This window comes from Benincasa hispida, chromosome 12 (genome assembly GCF_027475165.1).
Source record: "Benincasa hispida cultivar pf3 chromosome 12, pf3_genome.v1.1, whole genome shotgun sequence".
NCBI classification, from domain to species: Eukaryota; Viridiplantae; Streptophyta; class Magnoliopsida; order Cucurbitales; family Cucurbitaceae; genus Benincasa; species Benincasa hispida.
This window is the reverse complement of record NC_143489.1, coordinates 6458551-6478263: the sequence shown is the minus strand read 5'-3', so window position 1 is coordinate 6478263 and position 19713 is coordinate 6458551. Positions and strand designations below refer to the sequence as shown.

Here is a 19713-nt window from a genome sequence, read left to right as displayed (position 1 = left end):
AGTTATTATTATTAATTTTTTTTTTTTAAAAAGAAGTATTTGGCAACCACTCAGAATATTTTTTGAAACATTTTCAAAGCGTATTTTAAACTATTTTTATAAAAATGAATTTAAATTTAAATTACTTATCTAAAAGAATATTTTTTTTGCTCTTGCTAATTCTAACAAACACTTATTCTTCTTCCATATTCCTACGAAAGTAACAAAAAGAAAAAAGAAATAGAAAAATTATTTGAAATGACAAAATTACTGAAAATATTTACCAATAATAGCAAAATATCACAGTCTATCTGTGATAGATCAAGATAGACATAGACACAGATAGTAGTCAAGATAGACATAGACACAGATAGTAGTCTATCGCGGTCTATTGCAGATAAACAGTAAAATTTTACTATATTTATAAATATTTTTGTTCATTTTCTTATATTTAAACATAATCCAAAAAATATCATTTAATTTATCTTTAAGTAAGTGGTAGAAAAAAATAGAAGTCAATAAGATTAAAAAAAACACTCGTATTAATGAAAAATCACTATTATCTATTTGATTATCGTATTTGTCTCTAGGATTACATTAATCCTGCCTTTTAAAAAGTCTTACACAATTATGACTTAAGGGTGTAAATTGATTTAGTGATAACACCCTCTAATGTTTAGGAGAATATATATATATATATTTTTTTCATTTTGCTTATCAAAAAGCAATATTCATACTCTTTTTCCTCAGTTCTTTCATAATAAATTTTATTTTTGCATACCTAGTTTCGAAAAGATCTGTTATGATAAAAAAAAAATGGTTGTGTCTATCATAAAAAATGAAATTATCTTACTGGAATATAATTCAGCTAACAAAAAGTTACTCAATTAATGTAATCGATTTTCTTTAGATTTAAATAATAAAAAATAATAAAATAATAAAATAATAGTAGGTATAGTATGTGTGTGCCAAATAATGTTTGTATGTGATTCTAACATTTTAAATTTGAATGATCCTAAGTATTTTAAATTTAGATTGGGAGGAATTTTTAAAATTAAAACCCTTGGTGTGCCTAAGGAAGAATTTTTAATATACTATCGGTCTAGTTTTCATTTGGTTATTGAATTTTAGAATATTATATCTTTATCTACAAGTGTAATTTTTATTTGTTTTCATTTGGTTACATTTTAATCTTAGAATTTTGAATTATAATCTTTTTTTCCCACTAAATACTAAGTTTGATCCTCATGATAATATGTAACAATTAATTTAAATAACTGACTTTCTAAATAGTTATAAGTAATTAGTTTTCAAGAAATTTTTACCACTATTAAAATTAATTTAAAATTTCAATTCATGACTACATTATAATTATTGAAAGTTAGCACCAAATATCAATTGTGAATGAAAAATTAGATGTAAAAGTATGAAATATTGAAATCTAAAGACCAAATAAAAACTAAACTTACAATTTAAAGGAAAAATGTAATAATTTAGAAATTTAGACGGTAAATAAAAATTAAACTCAAAACTTAGAAAGGGTAATATTTTGAAATTTAAAAGTCAATTGGTGGATTTAAAACCTAAAAAATCGAAAAAGTACTAAAATTTAAAAATCAATGGGTGGATTTAAAACCTAAAAAATCCAAAAAGTACTAGTGAATATAATTACGTGACAGAAAATTAATATACCTTGTACTAGAAAGATAAAAAAGAAAGAAAATGCCAAAGTGAGTTTGATTTTATGTACTAATATGTGCTCTGTTACAAAGGTTGAAGGTTAACCTTTCACCACTACCATTTTTATATATATATAAATAAACAAAAATCAATGTTCACATATATACGTATATATAGACACATTATAAAATATCTATTTATTCGATTTGTTGCTCGTGCTATAAAATGTTACCATTCTTAATTTATGTCAAAGCTTCTAAAAATTCTTCAATAGTCTTTTTCATTATTTTTTAGTTAGGCGCTCTTACATAAAGATAAAGGGATTTTGTTTTTTTAAAAAATTATTCTAAAGAAATAGGCATAAACACTACTATTTGCCAATTTAAATAACAAATTTCAAAATGGGTTAATTAAGGTTGTATTTAGAATACATTTTCAAGTATTTAATCTAAAAAATAAGTCATTTTAGAAAAAATTGGAATATTTGACAATCACTCAAAATAGTTTTTGAAATGTATTTTAAACAGTTTTGATCAAAAGTGTTTAAATAAAAATATATATATATTTTTTTTTTTAAAAAAACAAGGAATCAATCCAAACGGGCCCTAACTCGCGTCATTTTTTTTAGTACAACAAGGAGTGAATTATTTTAAAGGAAGAAAATTAGATGTTCTTAATTGATGAATATTCACATGCATATTAAATTATAATTATATTCATCTAGGTTAGTTTCCCCTTCCAAAATCTATGTGGAAGTTGAATTTTGGTATCACCGTAAATCTTATGAATCATTATGAGGGATTAGGTTGTGTGATTCGAGACCATACGGGGGCGAGTTTGATTTGTCGGTAACTTATACATTCTTAGGTGTAGGGAGGCCAATGTCCTTGAGGCTCAATCAATATATGTTAGTCTTGACGAGGTTTTGTCAATCAACTTACAACATATTCAGGTCGAATCTCATTGTTTGGAGGTGGTTAAGCTGCCAAATGGGGCAGGATGTTGCTTTATCAGAAGTTTCTTTCTTTATCAATGAGGCTAAGGCTATAGCGTCCGGAGATATTTCATTTTTCCATGTTAACATTTTCACAAAATTTTGGTTCACTCCCTTGTGAAAAATACTTTGGAAGAGGGAGTTTCTTCTTCAATTCTTTCTCCTTATTCTGAGTTTGGTTTTGTGTGTTTGTGATGTAATCTTTAAATTTTTTATGTACATCCTTCTTTTTTCTAAGGAAAAAATATAACTATTGTACACATGTACTTTACATAATTATGGAGGACTTTTATTTATTTCATTTTGGTCTGAATTATTTTTATGAATAAACGTAATATCCGAAATTAATTGTCCATTTAGACTGTACTTTACGAATAAAGTAACATCACATAAAGAATAATGTGATACCATATAATATAGGTCATATTTGTGTTTATTCCAACAAAAATCGTACAATAATTGAAAATTAAAGAAAACAAATTCCCTCTTTTCTGGTTTGAGAATCAATAATTTGTTAATAGTAATTTTAGGTCCGATTTGAATTGACAAGGGGAAAAAATATTTTTTTAAAAAAAATCGTTTTTATTTAAATTCTTTTGATAAAAAAAAAGAAAGTTAAAATATACTCTGAAAATGTTTCAAAAAGTGGTTGTCAAATACTTCAATTTTTTTTTCAAAAATCAGTTACTTTCGAAATTAAACGCTCCAAACACATACTTAATGGGCACTATAACAATACTTCTATCTTTTACTTGAATAAGGGCTTTTTTTTTTTTTTTTTAGAATTATCAAATAGATCTCCCAAAATAACTTCTTAAAATAAAATTTTGATGATTGAAAAACTTAATACCATAATAAATCCTTGACTCTATTTTAATATCAAACTATACTCATAAACTTTGAAAGTTGTATCAATAAAAATTCTAAACTAATAATTTTATCAATGTAGACTCAAAATTTTTCGTAAATGTATCAATTTAAATATTCAATTATGTTATATTTAGATAAACATCAAGTGAGGCTTATACTTTTATCAATTAAACCCTTAAGTTTTCATAAGCAAGTAAATTCAGTCTCTCCGTTTGGATTTTTTTTTCTTAAAAATCACCATACATCCAACATTTGAACAAGTTTACAAATGCATAGGAGTGGAAGTATTCACGATTTTCAAAGACAATATTCAAAGAGAGTCTAAATTTGTTCACTTGTAAAAATCTAAGAATATAATTCAAACAATTATAATTTTCACACAATATTTTTCAAACGAAATTGAAAGAAAGTGTAAATTGATATATTTACGAAAATTTAGAAGGTAAATTAATTTAATTATTAGTTTAAAATTTTAGTCGATAAGATGATTAAAAATTTAAAGGTATAAAATGGTGTTCGTCTATTAAAAAAATGTGTTGGAAAGTAAAAGTCAATATTTATAATTAAAAAGGCTGAACTTATAGTTGAGGCACCCTCCAATTAAAGGTTCCTTACTCACTCGTTACCTACCTTTTTTCTCAAAGCATTTATGAGAGATAACAACTTCAATCCCCATTTCTAGATCCCATGTTAGTCCATTTAATGATTGATATCTATTTTTCTTTTCTTTTGGAAAGAGTATCTTTACTCATCTTTTATCTTTTTTATCTTTTATTTATTTTTTTTTTAGAAAAAAATACCTTTTTGATCTTTAAGTTCCGAATTTTGTTTTCATTTTAAAATGTTATACATTTAGGTCCGATTTGGTAACTATTTGAGTTTTTTATTTTTTGTTTTTGAAAATTAAGTCTATAGACACTACTTTCACCTCAAAATTCTTTCATCTATTATCTATTTTTTGCCAATTGTTTAAAAAATCAAGTCAAAATTTGAAAACTAAAAAAAGTAGTTTTTAAAAACTTGTTTTTGTTCTTGGAATTTGGTTAAGAATTCAACCATTGTACTTAAGAAAGATATAAATCATTATAAGAAATAGAGCGAAAATAGGCTTAATTATCAAAAACTTAAAACAAAAAAAAAAAATACCAAACGGGGTCTTAGTTTTTTAAGTTTTGAGTTTGGTTTCAATTTAGTATCTGGGTTTTAGAATGTTACAATTTTACTTTCGAGATTTGAGTTCTACTTCAATTTGGTTCCTAAATTTAAATTTTATATCTTTAATATCGATTTTTCACTAAATACTCACTTTCTGTCTTTAATTTTAATGTTTATTGATTAATTTAAAAACAAAACTAACAGAAGCAAAACTCAAAATTCAAAGATGAAAAATCGAGGTTTCAAAATGTCATAAAATAATTTTCATAGTTTTTGAAATTCAGTCCTAATTCAATTTTAGAAATGTTTCTTAGATTTTGGATACAGGAAATGAGATGGGCTATCAAGCAAGTCTGTTTCTAAAAATATGAAACGAGAACAAGAAACGAAAACTTGTCAAATCAGCTCAAAATGACTGTAGATCGTTTAGGAGGTCTACACTAAGATTATAGCTAGAGGAATTGGAGTATGTAGTAAGATTTTGGGTTTCATTTGAAAAATGTCAAAATAAAAAAAATAATAAGATTTTTGGCAAATCATGTACGAATCACGTAATCGGTAATTTTCGAATTCCTTATTTGTCATTTGTGGATTCTAGTTTTGTGGTTAATGAAGTTATAAATACAATGTAATTGTTGAAGTTGGAATAAGAATAAAGTTATGAATATAGTGTAATTATTATCAGTTATCAAATTTTGACCTAATTGATTCAATAAAAAAACAATAAAGGAATGCTCTTCTTGATTTTTCTCCTCCAAATTATATTTGAATTTATATTTTATTATCAAATTAGTTTTTATCTAACTACTTTTGAATTAATCCAATAAACAATAACTTTCTTATTTTTCTCCCTAATTTATATTCAAATTTACCTTTTTCGACTTGTTTATTTTTCATTTGTTTTCAATTTTTTGTGTATATTCTGATCATATTTTATCTCATACTATATTCTAATATTATTATATCATTTTTAACTATTTGAAATACATTGTTAAAAAAAGTTTGTTTCTTGACGCATAAGTATTCAATTTATAGATTGTATCTCACTAATTTTTCTCCACCAATGTTAGTATGTTCTGATAAATAATAATATGCATTTACACATACAATGTAATAGTAATATGAAGCTATAAGATTTAACTAATCTATATATACACATACAATGTAATTGTAGTGTGAATTGATGAGGTTTTAATCATCAACCTTCTTGATTACTGATTATAACATAATATTGTATCTTGCTGATTTTTTCCACCAATGTCAGTATGTCCTCATAATTAACTAATATAAATTTAACTACGAGATTTAACTAACCTACATTGACACATACAATATAGTTGTACTGCAAAGTTATGAGATTTAAACATCCAAAGTTCTAGATTTTGTTTCCCTTTAATCTTATTTTTTTTGGAGCCAAAATTTGTATAATTGAGAGGATAATTAATTTAAATTTATCTAAAATTTTGAATTAAGTTGATAAAAGATTTAGAATTTATAAAATTTTAATTGGACAACCATAATATTATTATTATTATTATTATTATTATTATTATTATTATTATTATTATTATTATTATTATTGGGCAATCTAATTATTAATTTCTTAAGATAACATCATTCACTTATGCGTTGGCATGAGATTGATCAAATATTAGTTGTTTGCAGGGTCTTACAATGATATATATATATATAGTTAGCCGCCAATCTCTTTCTCCCCACACTCAATCTCAAGTCTGTCATCTTTTTCATTTAGCCATCTTCCAAAATCTCTATATCTCCTTCTCAATCTCATGCCTACTATCATTGATCAACCCCCTCTTGAATTCCATCGTCTCAACTAGTTTCTGATGACCACCCTCACCAGATCGTCAGCCTTGATCATTTGCATGTGTGTTTCTTACTTTTGTTTCTTCTTTGAACATCGTTCTCAACTATGACGTTTTAGTATTGATAGTGTTTAAAGTTAGTCTTCAAGATCCTATAAACAAACTGATCACATGGAATGAAAATGATGAAACTTCTTGCAACTGATTTGGGATCGAACACAATCCTAAATCCAATAGGGTCTCTAAGCTTGTCCATCATGGTTTCTCTTTGTCCTGTCACATCGTTCTGAAGTGGCAATTCCTTCAAATACTTACCAACAACAACTTCACTTGCACAATCAACTTTGCTCTTTCTCACCTTGGAAGAAATCTATTGCTATGGACATCCATAACCTTTTGACGAATACTGTCACTTGGTCATTGGCTTCCTTCACACGCACGCGTCCTATTAGTAGCCACAATCATTAGGGACTGTTGAATTAGAAATTTCGGCGAATCACGAGTTGCCACATCATCAATGAAAGCCTGAACCTATTAGAAAAATTATAAGTTGGATTGGGCTGAGTAATTAAAGTCGCTCGGGCCCGACCCAATTCAAACCCATGGTAAAATTTTGGGCTAAATTAAAGATTAAGCTCAAGCCCAGTATTTCAGCCCAACAACAAATGGGCCCAAGCTCAACTTTAACCCAAACCCAATTTTGATCTAGTAAAGTAATTAGGCCCAAGCCCATGTAAGGCCCACGAGAAATCTGTATAAATAGAGGCATTATCTCTTCATTTTTTTTTTTTTTTTTTTTGGGGGGGGGGGGGGGGGAGGAGGAGAGGCAAAAGCTCTCTGAAGATCTGAAGTCTGAAGCTCTAAGGATTCGAAGAACATGACTCCTCCAAAGCTTTGAAGATCAGAAGACACTAAACTTTGAAGATCAAAAAACATATCAAAGCTCTGAAGATCAGAAGACATTAAAGCTTTGAAGATTTAAGCTCCCAAGATTCAAGACTTATGCTCTCAAGTGCTGAAGACTGAAGCTTCTCAAACTTCGAAGACTAAAGTTCTAAAATTTTGAAGAACTGAAGATCTGAACTATTTGAAGCTTTGAAGAATAGAAGATTTCAACAAGCTGATCGTATCTTCACAACCTACAAGCTGAAGATTCAATCTCCTCAAACTCAAGGGCCAAGCCTAAGCCCACTTGTGAATTCTATAAACAGAGAAGTTCTCCTCATTTGAATGAGGTCAGTAATTCTATACTCCATAGAGCTTATAGAGAATTCTTTACAATCAGAAGACTCATTGACTCTTGAAGCTGACCACACCTAAAGACTGAAGTTCTTCGAAGATACAAGTATCCTGAAGACTGAAGTCCTTTGAAGATACAAGCAATTCTACATTTAGAGAGTCCAAAGAGAATTCATCAATAAGCAGAAGACTCCCAAGACTCCTAAAGCTGCACTCTTAGAAGATAGGAGACCCTTAAAGATTGAAGTCCTTCGGAGATACAAGTATTCTTCCAAGACTTCAACTCCACAATCATCACGCGTTTCGCTTCCTTAAATCAAGCGTACGCATTTAATTGAGAGAGAATCAAGGGATCAAGTACTAGAGATCGAACCACATCGCATCAAATCAACTTCAATATCAACACCAACTTAAGTTCAACTCCACGAAGCAAGTTTCTCCAGAAGCCTCGTGCGAACATTAATCCTCCAAAAGGATCAACAAGCCCAAAGGCTGATCTTCCAAGAAAATCAACAAGTCCAAAGACCGATCCTCCAAGAAGATCAACAAGCCTAAAGGTCGATCATCCAAGAAGATCATCAAGCTCAAAGGTCGATCACCCAAGAAGATGAACAAGCCCAAAGGCCGATCACCCAAGAAGATCAACAAGCCCAAAGGCCGATTGTTCAAGAAGATCAACTAGCTTAAAGTTTATAGTTTATTTTGAAAGTATTAAAATACCGTGTATTAGAGATTGTACTCACTTTCCACAAAATTAATACAAATACAAAGTTCAAGTTCCACAAAATAAATTTATTTTGAATTCTCATGCGAACAGGGACTATATTGGGTGATTTTTAATTTTTGATTATGGAATGTTTAGATAGATGTATTTGTGGTTTTCGAGTTGTTTTTGAATCATGGTATCTTTGCATTCTCGGTTGTACTTAATTTGATTGTTTTTAGGGTAGTTTAATCATTTACTAACTAACGTTTTCTATTATTTAAATTCGCTTTGCTATTTTTAAAATTTTGAAACATTTTTGCCATTTTAAAATTAAAATTTAAAATTTGTTATTCCTTTTGTCAGTTGTTTATTAATTAATTTAAAACTAAACTAATTGAAACAAAGCTCAAAATTCAAATATAAAAAATTGAGGTTTCAAAATGTACTTATAAAATAATTTTCATAGTTTCTGAAATTTAGTCCTAATTCAATTTTAAAAATGGTTCTTAAATTTTGAATACAGAAAATATCAAACAAACATGTTTCTCAAAATATTAGAAATCAGAATAGAAAACAAAAATCGAAAAGGGGAATTGGAGTGTATGGCGGAATTTGAGGTTTCATTATGAAAAATGGCAAAACCGCCCAGGATAAGAATTGTGGCAACTCATGTGACATGCATATGGCCACAAATTTCTAAATCTCTTATTTGCCCTTGCCTTTTTCGTAAATGTTGTTATTGATAAAACTACAAATACTAGGTAATTCCATAATAGAAAACAGGGTCGCGGTATATATACAGGGTAATTATTGATATTTTTCAAGGACAATTGTTGGGTTTTATGTCCTAAAACTCGTAGTTTTTAAAAGTTAAACATATTCTATAGTCAATAAACTTATTATTGTTTTATAAATTGCATACGTAAAAGTCTAAATCCAATAAACTAAGATCCATGGCTATTATATGAATACTTAAACTTTATATAGAGACATAGAGATGGATCAAGTTCGAGTAAAAAGCCAAAACGGTCTATAGTACATGATTAAAGTTAGGTACCTTATTCTGGTAACACTATTGAATGCGGCCTACTCCGTAGCTGTTACAAGTTGTTGTAAAGATACTACAAATGAAGTGATCCAGATTCGTTCATGTATTGACATGAGGAGTGGGGGCATCCTATGGAATGAGTTTGCATAAGATCGACCAAGAAATAAGTCACTCTTACTTTATAACGTTGTTTACTGTATAAGACTGACTGTTTCACTTAGATGACCTAGGTAACTCGATCTTAATCCTAAGCTACTATGAACTCCTGTTTATTCAGAATTATCCTTAGATTTGCATAGGTGAGAGTTGGCTCAATAGTGCCGGCTCAATAAGCCTCCCATTTCAGAGGTAAGATCGTGTAAATAGCTGGAGACATAAGGTGCAAGACGGAATTCACGCCTACCCGATTTAAGGATAGAAGAAAGGTTGTTACTGAATCCAGGTCTTGAACAAGGGGTCTCACCCTCTCAGCTGAGAAGGATATGGTTTAGTGACTTGATCACAAACCAATTATTCATCAGAGGATCAGTAGGAACTTAAGGAATAAGACGTAATCTCGAGGGTAAAACAGACATTTTACCCAACCGTTATTATGAACAACCTATGAAAGGTCAACTTATAATTATGGTTAAATCATGTGAACATAATATATCTACAATGAGGGGAGTGTAACTATGAGCTTTAGTGGAGTGACCCATTAGTTAACGAATGAGGATTAATTCGGTGTAAAGAGTTTAGCCAATTAATCTCGGATCGTTGGAGCACATGATTTGTAAGTCAATGAGGTTCTCTGCTAACTCGTAAATGGATTAATCTTAGAGTAGCGTGATAAGTTAATTTGAAACGTTCAAATTAGAATTAAGGGAATTAATAATTATATGTGTTATAATTGCGCGTTTAATTTTAGGATTAAACGGAAATGGAGAATTAATTAATATTTAAATATGATTTAAATTCATGAATAGGGATTCATGAAGGTGAAATTTGAGTAAAATTAATTTAATATTTGACATTAAATTAATTAGAATTAATTAAATTGTTTAGTTATTTATTTATTTTATTAGAAAATTAATTTATGAAATTAATTTCGTAAAATTAATAAAGTTTTCAATTTTCAAATTAAAATTGATTTTGGAAATCAATTTGATATTGAAAAAGTTTGGAAAACACAAATATGAGAAAAATGAGATTTCTCCACTCACCTTAGCTCACTCATTTGTCCACTAGAAACTCGGTTCATTCTTCAAGCATGAGCTGCACCTCATGCAGCCTTCTGCTTTACATGAATGTCCTACAATAATAAAGAAGATTGAAGTGGAAATCGTGCATGCAATAGCTGATGAACTTGCTGAAGTTTTGTTGAAAACTTGTAAGGTTGAAGAACTGTTCTTCAAGTTGCATTAATGAGCTTCTTCTCCAAATTTACTTCATTCAAGCTTATTTTGAGTCCCACAACTCAATCTAAGGCTCGAAGAGAATAGTAAGGATGAGGTGGTTCACAATAAGAATTGGAGAAGATTTGTAGCTGAATTCGTGTTTCAAGAGGTTCTATAAAGGTATGACTTGAAACTCTTTTATTATTATTGTATGAGCATGATTTATTTACAACAAAAATTAATGAATTAGAATGTTTATGCTATACTTCAACAACTGCCATTCTAATTTTGTTCATGTATTTAACATAATCTCTATATTTTATTATTATTTTAAATTATGTTTAACCACTCTTCGAATTTATCCCTCTAATTGAAATATTTTATCACCTTAATAAAATATTCAGATTTTTCTACCAAATTTATATTTGAAATATCCATATATTATTAAACTTCTCTTATCCATATATTTTATTCAAATCTCTATATTGTTTTTCATAATTGTATACATACATTTTTAATAAATTAGTTGTATATGCTATTTTTTATATTATTTTAACGTTTTGGGAAAAGAAATATCACTTTCTAAAAAATGGCTATGCATTGATTGCATGGTTGGTCGCTTTTCTTTAACAAGCTACTGTTTTTGTTATAACTTTACAATTAGAATTTGATTTAAAATAAACCAATCTATTCCTCATTTTTTCCTTTTTTGGAATTTAAATTTATTTTTAATATTAAAATTAGATTTTGATAACTACTTCACAAATTAATTTAAAATAAACCAATCTCTTCTTTTTTTTCTCCCCTAATTGATTCAAATTAGCTATTTATTCTAATTTGATTTAACCACTTTTCGAAAAAATTTAGAATTAATCAATATTTAATTTGTTTATTATCATTTGGATTTTAATTTATAATACATCTTTAGATTTTATATTATTTTATTCATTTTTTATTATTCTAAATTCGGATTAATTTTTTTATTTTAATTAGGATTTTACGAAATATTTTATACTATTATCATCTAATAAACTATATATTTCATTTAAATTTTTATCATTTTTTATATTTTTAATTATTCATTATCATCTTATTATATTATTATATCATTAATTTATCTTTTTGACAAAGGAATAAGTATTCACTTTCATAGGTTTTTGTGGTCGATGGAGTTATAAATACAATGTAATTGTTGAAGCTTATGAAAATGAAATTATGAATACAGTATAATTGTAAGTAAACGAACTCTCTTTCTGATTTTTCTCCCGAATTATATTTGAATTTATATTTTATTATCAAATTAGATTTATCTAACTACTTATCAATTTTTTTTTAATCAGAATAAACAAAAATTTTTGCTCTCCAATTTATAATTTTATCCAACTAACTTTTGATTTGTTTATATGTTTGTTACAAATTCAATTTATCAAAATATATTTTTTTATTATTTTATACATATTGTTATCAAATTAATTTGATTTTTTTCCTTTATATATATATTTTTTTTTGTTGTTTTCAATCTTTCATATACAAACCTGTGAAAATGACTTGTTGAACAAGAAAAAGTATAAATGGGAATTAAAGGTTAAATGTTTGAAACATGTGAGTGTGTATATATATTTTTCAGTTTATTATTATTATTAATATTATTATTATTAATAATATTATTATTAGTATAATAATTATTATTATTATGATCATCATCATAATTATTATTATTTATTAAAAGAAGCCAACAAAAAGACCCTAAATCTCATCTTCTTCATCTTCTTTACTTAGTCGCCCCAAAATCTCATTTTCTCATTTGCAATCTCATGTCTTCAATTGTTGGTTCAACAACTCTTTGCCTTCACCAAGTTGCCGACTTTTTTTTGCTTGCACATGTTTTCTGCCTTTGTTTCTATATTGAACATCATTTTCAACAATGAATTCCAATGAGCAAAATCAATCATACTTCCAATGGTCACATGGACATGAAGTTGCAATTCCTTCACATATTCACTTGTCAACAACTTTAGGTAAAATCAACTTTACTCTTTCTCACCTTGGAGGAAGTCCATTGTTGTATACCTCCATAAATTTTAATTTTTCTTCTAGAATATTTAAATATTATGCATTTGTGGTTCTAGAATGTCTAGTAAGGTATATTTGTGGTATTTGGTATATATTTGTATTTTCATTTGTACTTAATTGAGTTGTTTTAGGGTGTTTTGTCATTTACTAATTAATATTTTTTATTATATAGTTTTGCTATTTTTATAATTTTGAAAATCTTTTACAATTTTTTCGAATGAAACTTTAAAATTTATCGAAGTAGCCCAAAATAATCCTAGATCGTTTGGGCGGTCTACACTAGAATTAGAGAAATCGTACTGAATGACTAAAAGTGGACACCCATTTTGAATTTTAGCCGGTTTTTAAAAATTCTTATTTATGTCCATTCTGCTATGTTGAGGGCCTTCCACTCTAATTTGATTTCTCTATTTTAACCCTAATTGAATATGGCAAATTGTACATCTCCACTAATTTAGGTAGATTTGTTTAAATAAATTTTCACCTAGAATTTGTGGAGATTTTGTAGAGATAAAATAAATCTCCAACCATATTTATTTACAGATATCTTTTCAAAATTACCTAGAAAAAGTGAATCACAAACATTTTTCATGAATTATTAGGTGGATAGAAAAATACCAGTGATCATATTTTAACAAAATTTATATCTCTTTATGTCCCAAATGATCTTGATAATTTAATCATTGGGTTGCCATTTCCATAACCTATTCAATTTAAGGTATGTTATGTCATTTTTCTTTTACATTAAGATTTACAAATTGATTTTGGATTTTTTTTTCGAGTACCATTGATTTTGGGTGTTTGTACCTAATAAATTGTGAGATTTTTAAATCGATGGCGATTGAAATGAAAGATTAATTGGAGATTTGATGAAAATTGATACTTTTATAGAAAAATTGTGAGAGTAGGCGACATGAGAGGTTGTGAAAGAAAAGGGTGAATTTGGTATTGGCGAATCTAATGTGTAAACTGTAAAAAAGGCCATTGACATTCTGCCGTTCAACCAATGGTTTATTAGTACATAATATCTGCATTTGCATATTTCAATCTAATCAATTATTTTAGTTATTACAAGGTATGTATGTATAATTTAAGTTATCTAGATTTAAGTTATTACAAGGTAGTTGCATGGTTCACACTAGCAAAAATTTGAGTTGTTTTTAGTATGTGTAACAACAAAGTTTTAAGTGATATTTCTGGGGCTTAGTATGAAACATACTCCATCTAATAGCTATTTTGAATAAAGGTATTTACTTATTTCATGTTAAATTGTGAGTTATTAATTGTAATTAAATGTTTGGATTTTCAACTATTAATGTCTAATTATGTCAGTTAGATTTTTTGCTATAAGTTATTTTTATTTATGTGATATTAATTGAGATATTGTTTTTTTAAAGACTAAATCAGATTGGATTTGCTACTTGATTTAAATAGTTTTATTTATTTACTTACTTATATTCAAAATGCAAATTTATGAGATTTGGGATGGTTGGGTCTATTAGATCTTGTTTTAAGTTGTTTGAAATAGAGCATAATTATAGGGATTCGATAGTAGAGTATTTTTATCTATTATTAATTGTTAAATAGTTTTACAATTATTCGTTTAGTCATTTTCACAAATAAAAATCTATTTAGCCATTTTTTTAAAAGATAATTTCTTTCCTTTTTTTTTTTTTTTTTTTTTTGGTCATTGATCCAAATCCCCGTGGGATAATAGCTAACACTAACGTAGAGGATGGGCTCTGTGAATTCGTATGAGATAGTTTGGGTTTTATGGACTACGACTGGCCCATATATTTAATACAAGTAATTAACTTAGTATTTTGGATGATGAGATAAGGAATTGGCCTACTATATAAGTAATATTTCACAAATATACTAAAATTTAGTAATATTAAATAACTATATATTTTAGTAATACTTTAGGAAATTTTTAATCTTTTGATATTCTTATCCATCTTTTAATTTCATAGTATAAAGTAAAAAGAATATCATTTCCGGATTTATTATTAGTCATACAAGGATTTTATTGTCTCTAAAAATAGATTTTTTTTTTTGAAATATCCTTAATTACGTTATCTCATCAATACAAATTTTAAAATATTTAATTCTTTTTTTATTAACATTATTTTTTAATTTAAGATTCTTTATTTATTAATTTTGGTTGATATTCATTTAATATATAATATTTTAAATTAATATTTACTTCAATTTAGGAGATTTGAGTTATTTTATTCAATATTCTTAACTGAAAATCGGTCACTTCTATTTAAAATCTCAAATATATGTTGAAGATGCTAGTAATATACTAAAGTATAAATACACATCGTATATACCATGATTTATTTTTTGGCGTGTTTAGAAATATACTAAAAAATGTAAATGTATATCGCATATATTGTTCAACAAATGATGTTTGAATAAGTGAGCAATTATCAAATATACCACTCGTTTATTCTTGGAAAATTTAAATATATAATGTTGTATATATTAAATTTACCTTGTTTTTTTCTTTGAAACTTCTTGCTTTCGTTCACGAGGGCATCCATTTTTGGATTTTTTGGAGAAATTTTCTTTACTTGTATAGGTTTTGAAAAGATTACCGTTTTGAAAAATTCATAATTACAAGAAACTTCTCATACATTCTTCTTTTGGCATCCATATTATTATATATATCTTTAAAAAAAAAAAAAGTGAATAGTAAGGAGGACAAAGGTAAATTGGGTCCAATTTTGTGTAAAATAATAGCCAATTAGGTTATTCATATAAGAAATAGAAAAGTTTAGATAATTGTATAATTAGTCCTGTACATTTAGGTTATATGTATAGAAAACCCTAATTTTATTGTGCAGAAATCCATCCTTAATATCCGTATGAAAAGTGAGTGGAGCTTTGATTACATCCAAGATTTTGCAGGTGAATTTGAAGCCTAGACCAAGTTTAGTTGTTGCGCCCAAGACTTGGTACTCCAAGTTGGGCTGTCGTTGTTGACACGTTTTGGGTTCTTAATGACACTAGGTGCGGCATTAGGGTTATTGTTAAAAAGCCTAATGGTTGCAAAGTCCCTACCGAACATTAATATTTCCACCGACCAATATTAGATTCTCCTTAATATCTATTTGCGATCGCGAGTTTGCACCCACCGAAAATTGATGAGATCCCCAAACACCATTTTAAGGTACATCGCAATTTTAAGACGAATGTGGTCTTATGATTTTTCTCAAATATGAAATTACTTTCAAAGTTACATCATTTCGTGACGGATGAAATCCACGATCACAAATGGTCAATTTAACAATCCTCAGCTTAGCAAAAAGTTAGTTTCCATTTTTTTTTCTAAAATTCAGGTCATATCTGACATTAGGGAAATTAAAATTGGGATATCCGCACTTGGCTAGTTTGTAACTTTGTGTGAGACATTTATTTTCATATTTCCCCTTCTGCTAACTACTTTGAACTCAAAAAGACACTCATCAATACTCCACTACAAGTTTCTATGATATCAAAATGCTTTTATAAGCTCATCAATACTACAATGGATGCCTCAAAACACACTCTCATTACAATAATTCATCTATACAAACTACAAAAAAGAACCCACTTTTGAACTTTTGATAATTTATATCAACATTTACAAAGTATTCAAACTAAAACCAACCACCAAAAAGAGAAAAAAAGCTTCAAAATCCCTTACCTGAACTCTGCCAAACCTCCACTGATTGCTGATCTTTTCTTGTTACAAACATCTTATTACCACCAAATGCTAATTTTGTTACTTTCCCACCTCCCAAATCCTTCACTCTCCCCATCAAGTTCTTCCTAAAAACTCTCTCCTCTAACCCTAACCCTAATCCTCCTTTACTTCCTCCATTTCCAACTGTTACTTCTGACCATAACTCTATACTTCCTCCTTCTCTGCTGCAAAACACTTGATTTCCATAACTCTCAATCTTCCCCCCAATTCCAGCTTTCTTCCCATTCACCACCTTCATCCTGTCCCCAAGACAAATCCATGGATTCTCATCTCCAAGCTTCCTCAAATCTGCACTGTAAACTTCACCAGAGTTCACACCAATCTTGAAAATGGCAGACAGATTCTCAGATACAGTCATGTCTGAGAAACAATCCACCTTCTCCTTCAACTCCCAAGCTACGTTCCCAGTCCTTATGTCCCAGAATTTGATGTTCCCCTGTACTCCAGAAGGCCCACTGTGAGACCCAGAAGCCATTAACAGATTATAACCTGAAACCCAGTTCAACATTGTGGCTGGAATCGCAGAATCGATCTCGGCGCCGTAGATCTCATTGCGACCGATTTCAGTAACTGGATTGAAGGTTTGTAAATCGTATATCATTATGGAATTTGAGTTTCTTCGACCTGATTCGAAGCTGGTGAAGAGAAGTTGAGAGGAGGCTCCAATGGCTTGCACGGTGGAACAGGATCGGGTCACATTCTCCCAATCGAGAATTGTTTCCACGCGGCTGGTTTCGAGATTGAGGATTTGCAGGCCGGAGAAGTCGGTAGCGCCGGCAGCGGCTAGTGATGGCGACAAGGCTAAAAGAGAATCAATGGCGGAGAAATGCGTCAGAATTGTTGTCTTCCTCTGAAGCGACCAATCGAAGGAGGTGATCTTGCCTCCGTGAGCGACGTGGAGTGATCCAAACGGCGTCGCGGCAATCGTCGAGGGAGGATCTCGGCCATTGAGAGGCAAAATCAGGGATTTCTCGAGATTGAAAGCTTCGAATTGAGAAGGATTAGAGAGAGAATTGATCAAAAGGGATTCAATTCCATAGAACTGGGATTCTGAAATTAGGTCCTGGAGATCAAACGCCTTGGCTTTGGAGGGAAGATAACCTGTTCTGAGAAGGGAAAGGATGAGGGAAAAGAGATCGGGATCTCGATCGATAAACGGGACGAGGGATTGCGATGAATCGGAGATCGTTGATAACAGAGATTTGGAACCGGCTAGGGCTAGGGTTTGCTTGGTGGTTTGAAAGAGGTGGCCACCGACATTAATGGCGACGATGTTAGATTCAGGGTTTAACGGCGGCGGTAGAATCGGAGAAGAAGAAGAAGAAGAAATTGAACCAGAAAAAGGGGGCGACATTATCGATGAAATTGATCGGGAAAGCTAGAGGGACAAAATTTTGATGAAAATAAAAAGGGGAAAGATGTTGACTTTTTACCTCCACAAAAGTCAAAAGGAAAATATTAATTTATACTCATGGAGGTTCAAATGTGTTATTTTCCTGCGCGGAAAAGAATTCTCGAATTCTTCCTTTAATTTCGCTAGATTTTGTTTTTCGTTTTATTTTATTTTTTTAAAAAAAATCAACCAACTTGAAGAACTATTCTCTGCAAAATTTAATTAAATAGTTAGGATTTTCAGATAAATTTCACAATTTGGATTTAAAGAAAAATTTAGCTTTCTACCTAAATTATTAATAGAATAAAATAATTACTTTATCAAATTGTTCATGCATCATTTGATCAAGAAAGTCAATCTCCACATTGATTTTAGAAGTATTTGTAAATGAGTAAAGGTCCGTTTGAATTGAAAAAAACATTTTTTTTAAATAATATATTTTTATTTTAACACGATAAAAACTTATTAAAATATACTTGAAAAGTGGCTGTCAAACACTCCAATTTCTTCCAAAAATGACTTATTTTTTAAATTAAACACTTCTAACTACACTTTATCAAAATTTGTAGTGCTTGATTAAGATTTTATCAGTTAAAATATTTTAAAAATATTATATAAATGGGAAAGGTCGCATATGTCGATATACGCCATTCTAACTTTTTTTTATTAAATAAATAATTAAAAAACAAAAATAAAATCATATCTTCATTATTTGTTATTATTGGTTAATACCCTCTCTTGCACTTTTGTTCATTTTGGTTCCTATACCTTTTGATGTCTATACTTTTTACTTTGGTTCATCTTGGTCTACTTTGAAAATGTTTATTTTTGTTATTGTACTTTTAACTTTTGGTCATTTTGGTCTCTAAACAAAACTTTCAAAAATTGACGTCATTTTGATTCCTTAAAAATAATGTAAAAATGAAGGCACCGACCATAATAGTATTCCTTAAAAATAAAGTAAAAATGAAGACACTGACCATAATAGTAAAAATGAAAGCACCGACCATAATAGTCACTATTTGAAAGTTCAATGATCAAAATAAATATTTTAAAAATACATGGAACAAAATGAACTAAACTGAAATTGTAAGGACCAAAATGAAAATTTTGAAAGTATAGAAACCAAAATGAACCAAAGCCAAAAGTAGAGTAGCCAAAGTAGTATTTAAAACTTATATATGTTACCATTTCAAAACAATAAAAGTTTGTGATTGTTTGTTCAATTTGTTTTAGGATAACTGTCTTAAATGATAAATTGTTAAAAAATAATTGTCTTAAATGATAAATTGTTAAAAATATTTTCAAATATAACAAAAAGCAATTGTCTATCAACGATATATATCAATAGAGCGTGATAAACATTATAGAACACGGTAGATAATAATATTTTACTATATTTGTAAATAATCTACCCAATTTTCTAAATTTAAAAATACCTTTATTTCAAGGTAAACATTAATATACACTCATTGATGAGATAAAAATACTACATTTCAATATAATGATAATTTTAAAAATTCGATCAACAAGAAAATTTAATTTTCCTAGAAAAGCTATATCACTAAGATTTGACCTTTTTCATTATTAATATTACTAATCATATGCTGAATTTTTATG

At 28.6% G+C, this 19713-nt stretch overlaps 1 protein-coding gene across 1 annotated transcript; it reads right to left on the bottom strand.

Annotated features, from left to right (window-relative positions):
* Window positions 1-16437: 16437 nt before the first annotated feature.
* Window positions 16438-18211, bottom strand: LOC120068559 (BTB/POZ domain with WD40/YVTN repeat-like protein). Its single transcript, XM_039020375.2, has one exon. It carries the CDS (start codon window positions 18052-18054, stop codon window positions 16627-16629), a length of 1428 nt encoding a protein of 475 aa, XP_038876303.1. The 5' UTR covers window positions 18055-18211; the 3' UTR covers window positions 16438-16626.
* Window positions 18212-19713: the final 1502 nt, after the last annotated feature.

Excerpts from the sequence above, each read along its gene's own strand:
- LOC120068559 (XM_039020375.2), bottom strand. The coding sequence starts at position 18,054 with ATGTCGCCCCCTTTTTCTGGTTCAATTTCTTCTTCTTCTTCTTCTCCG.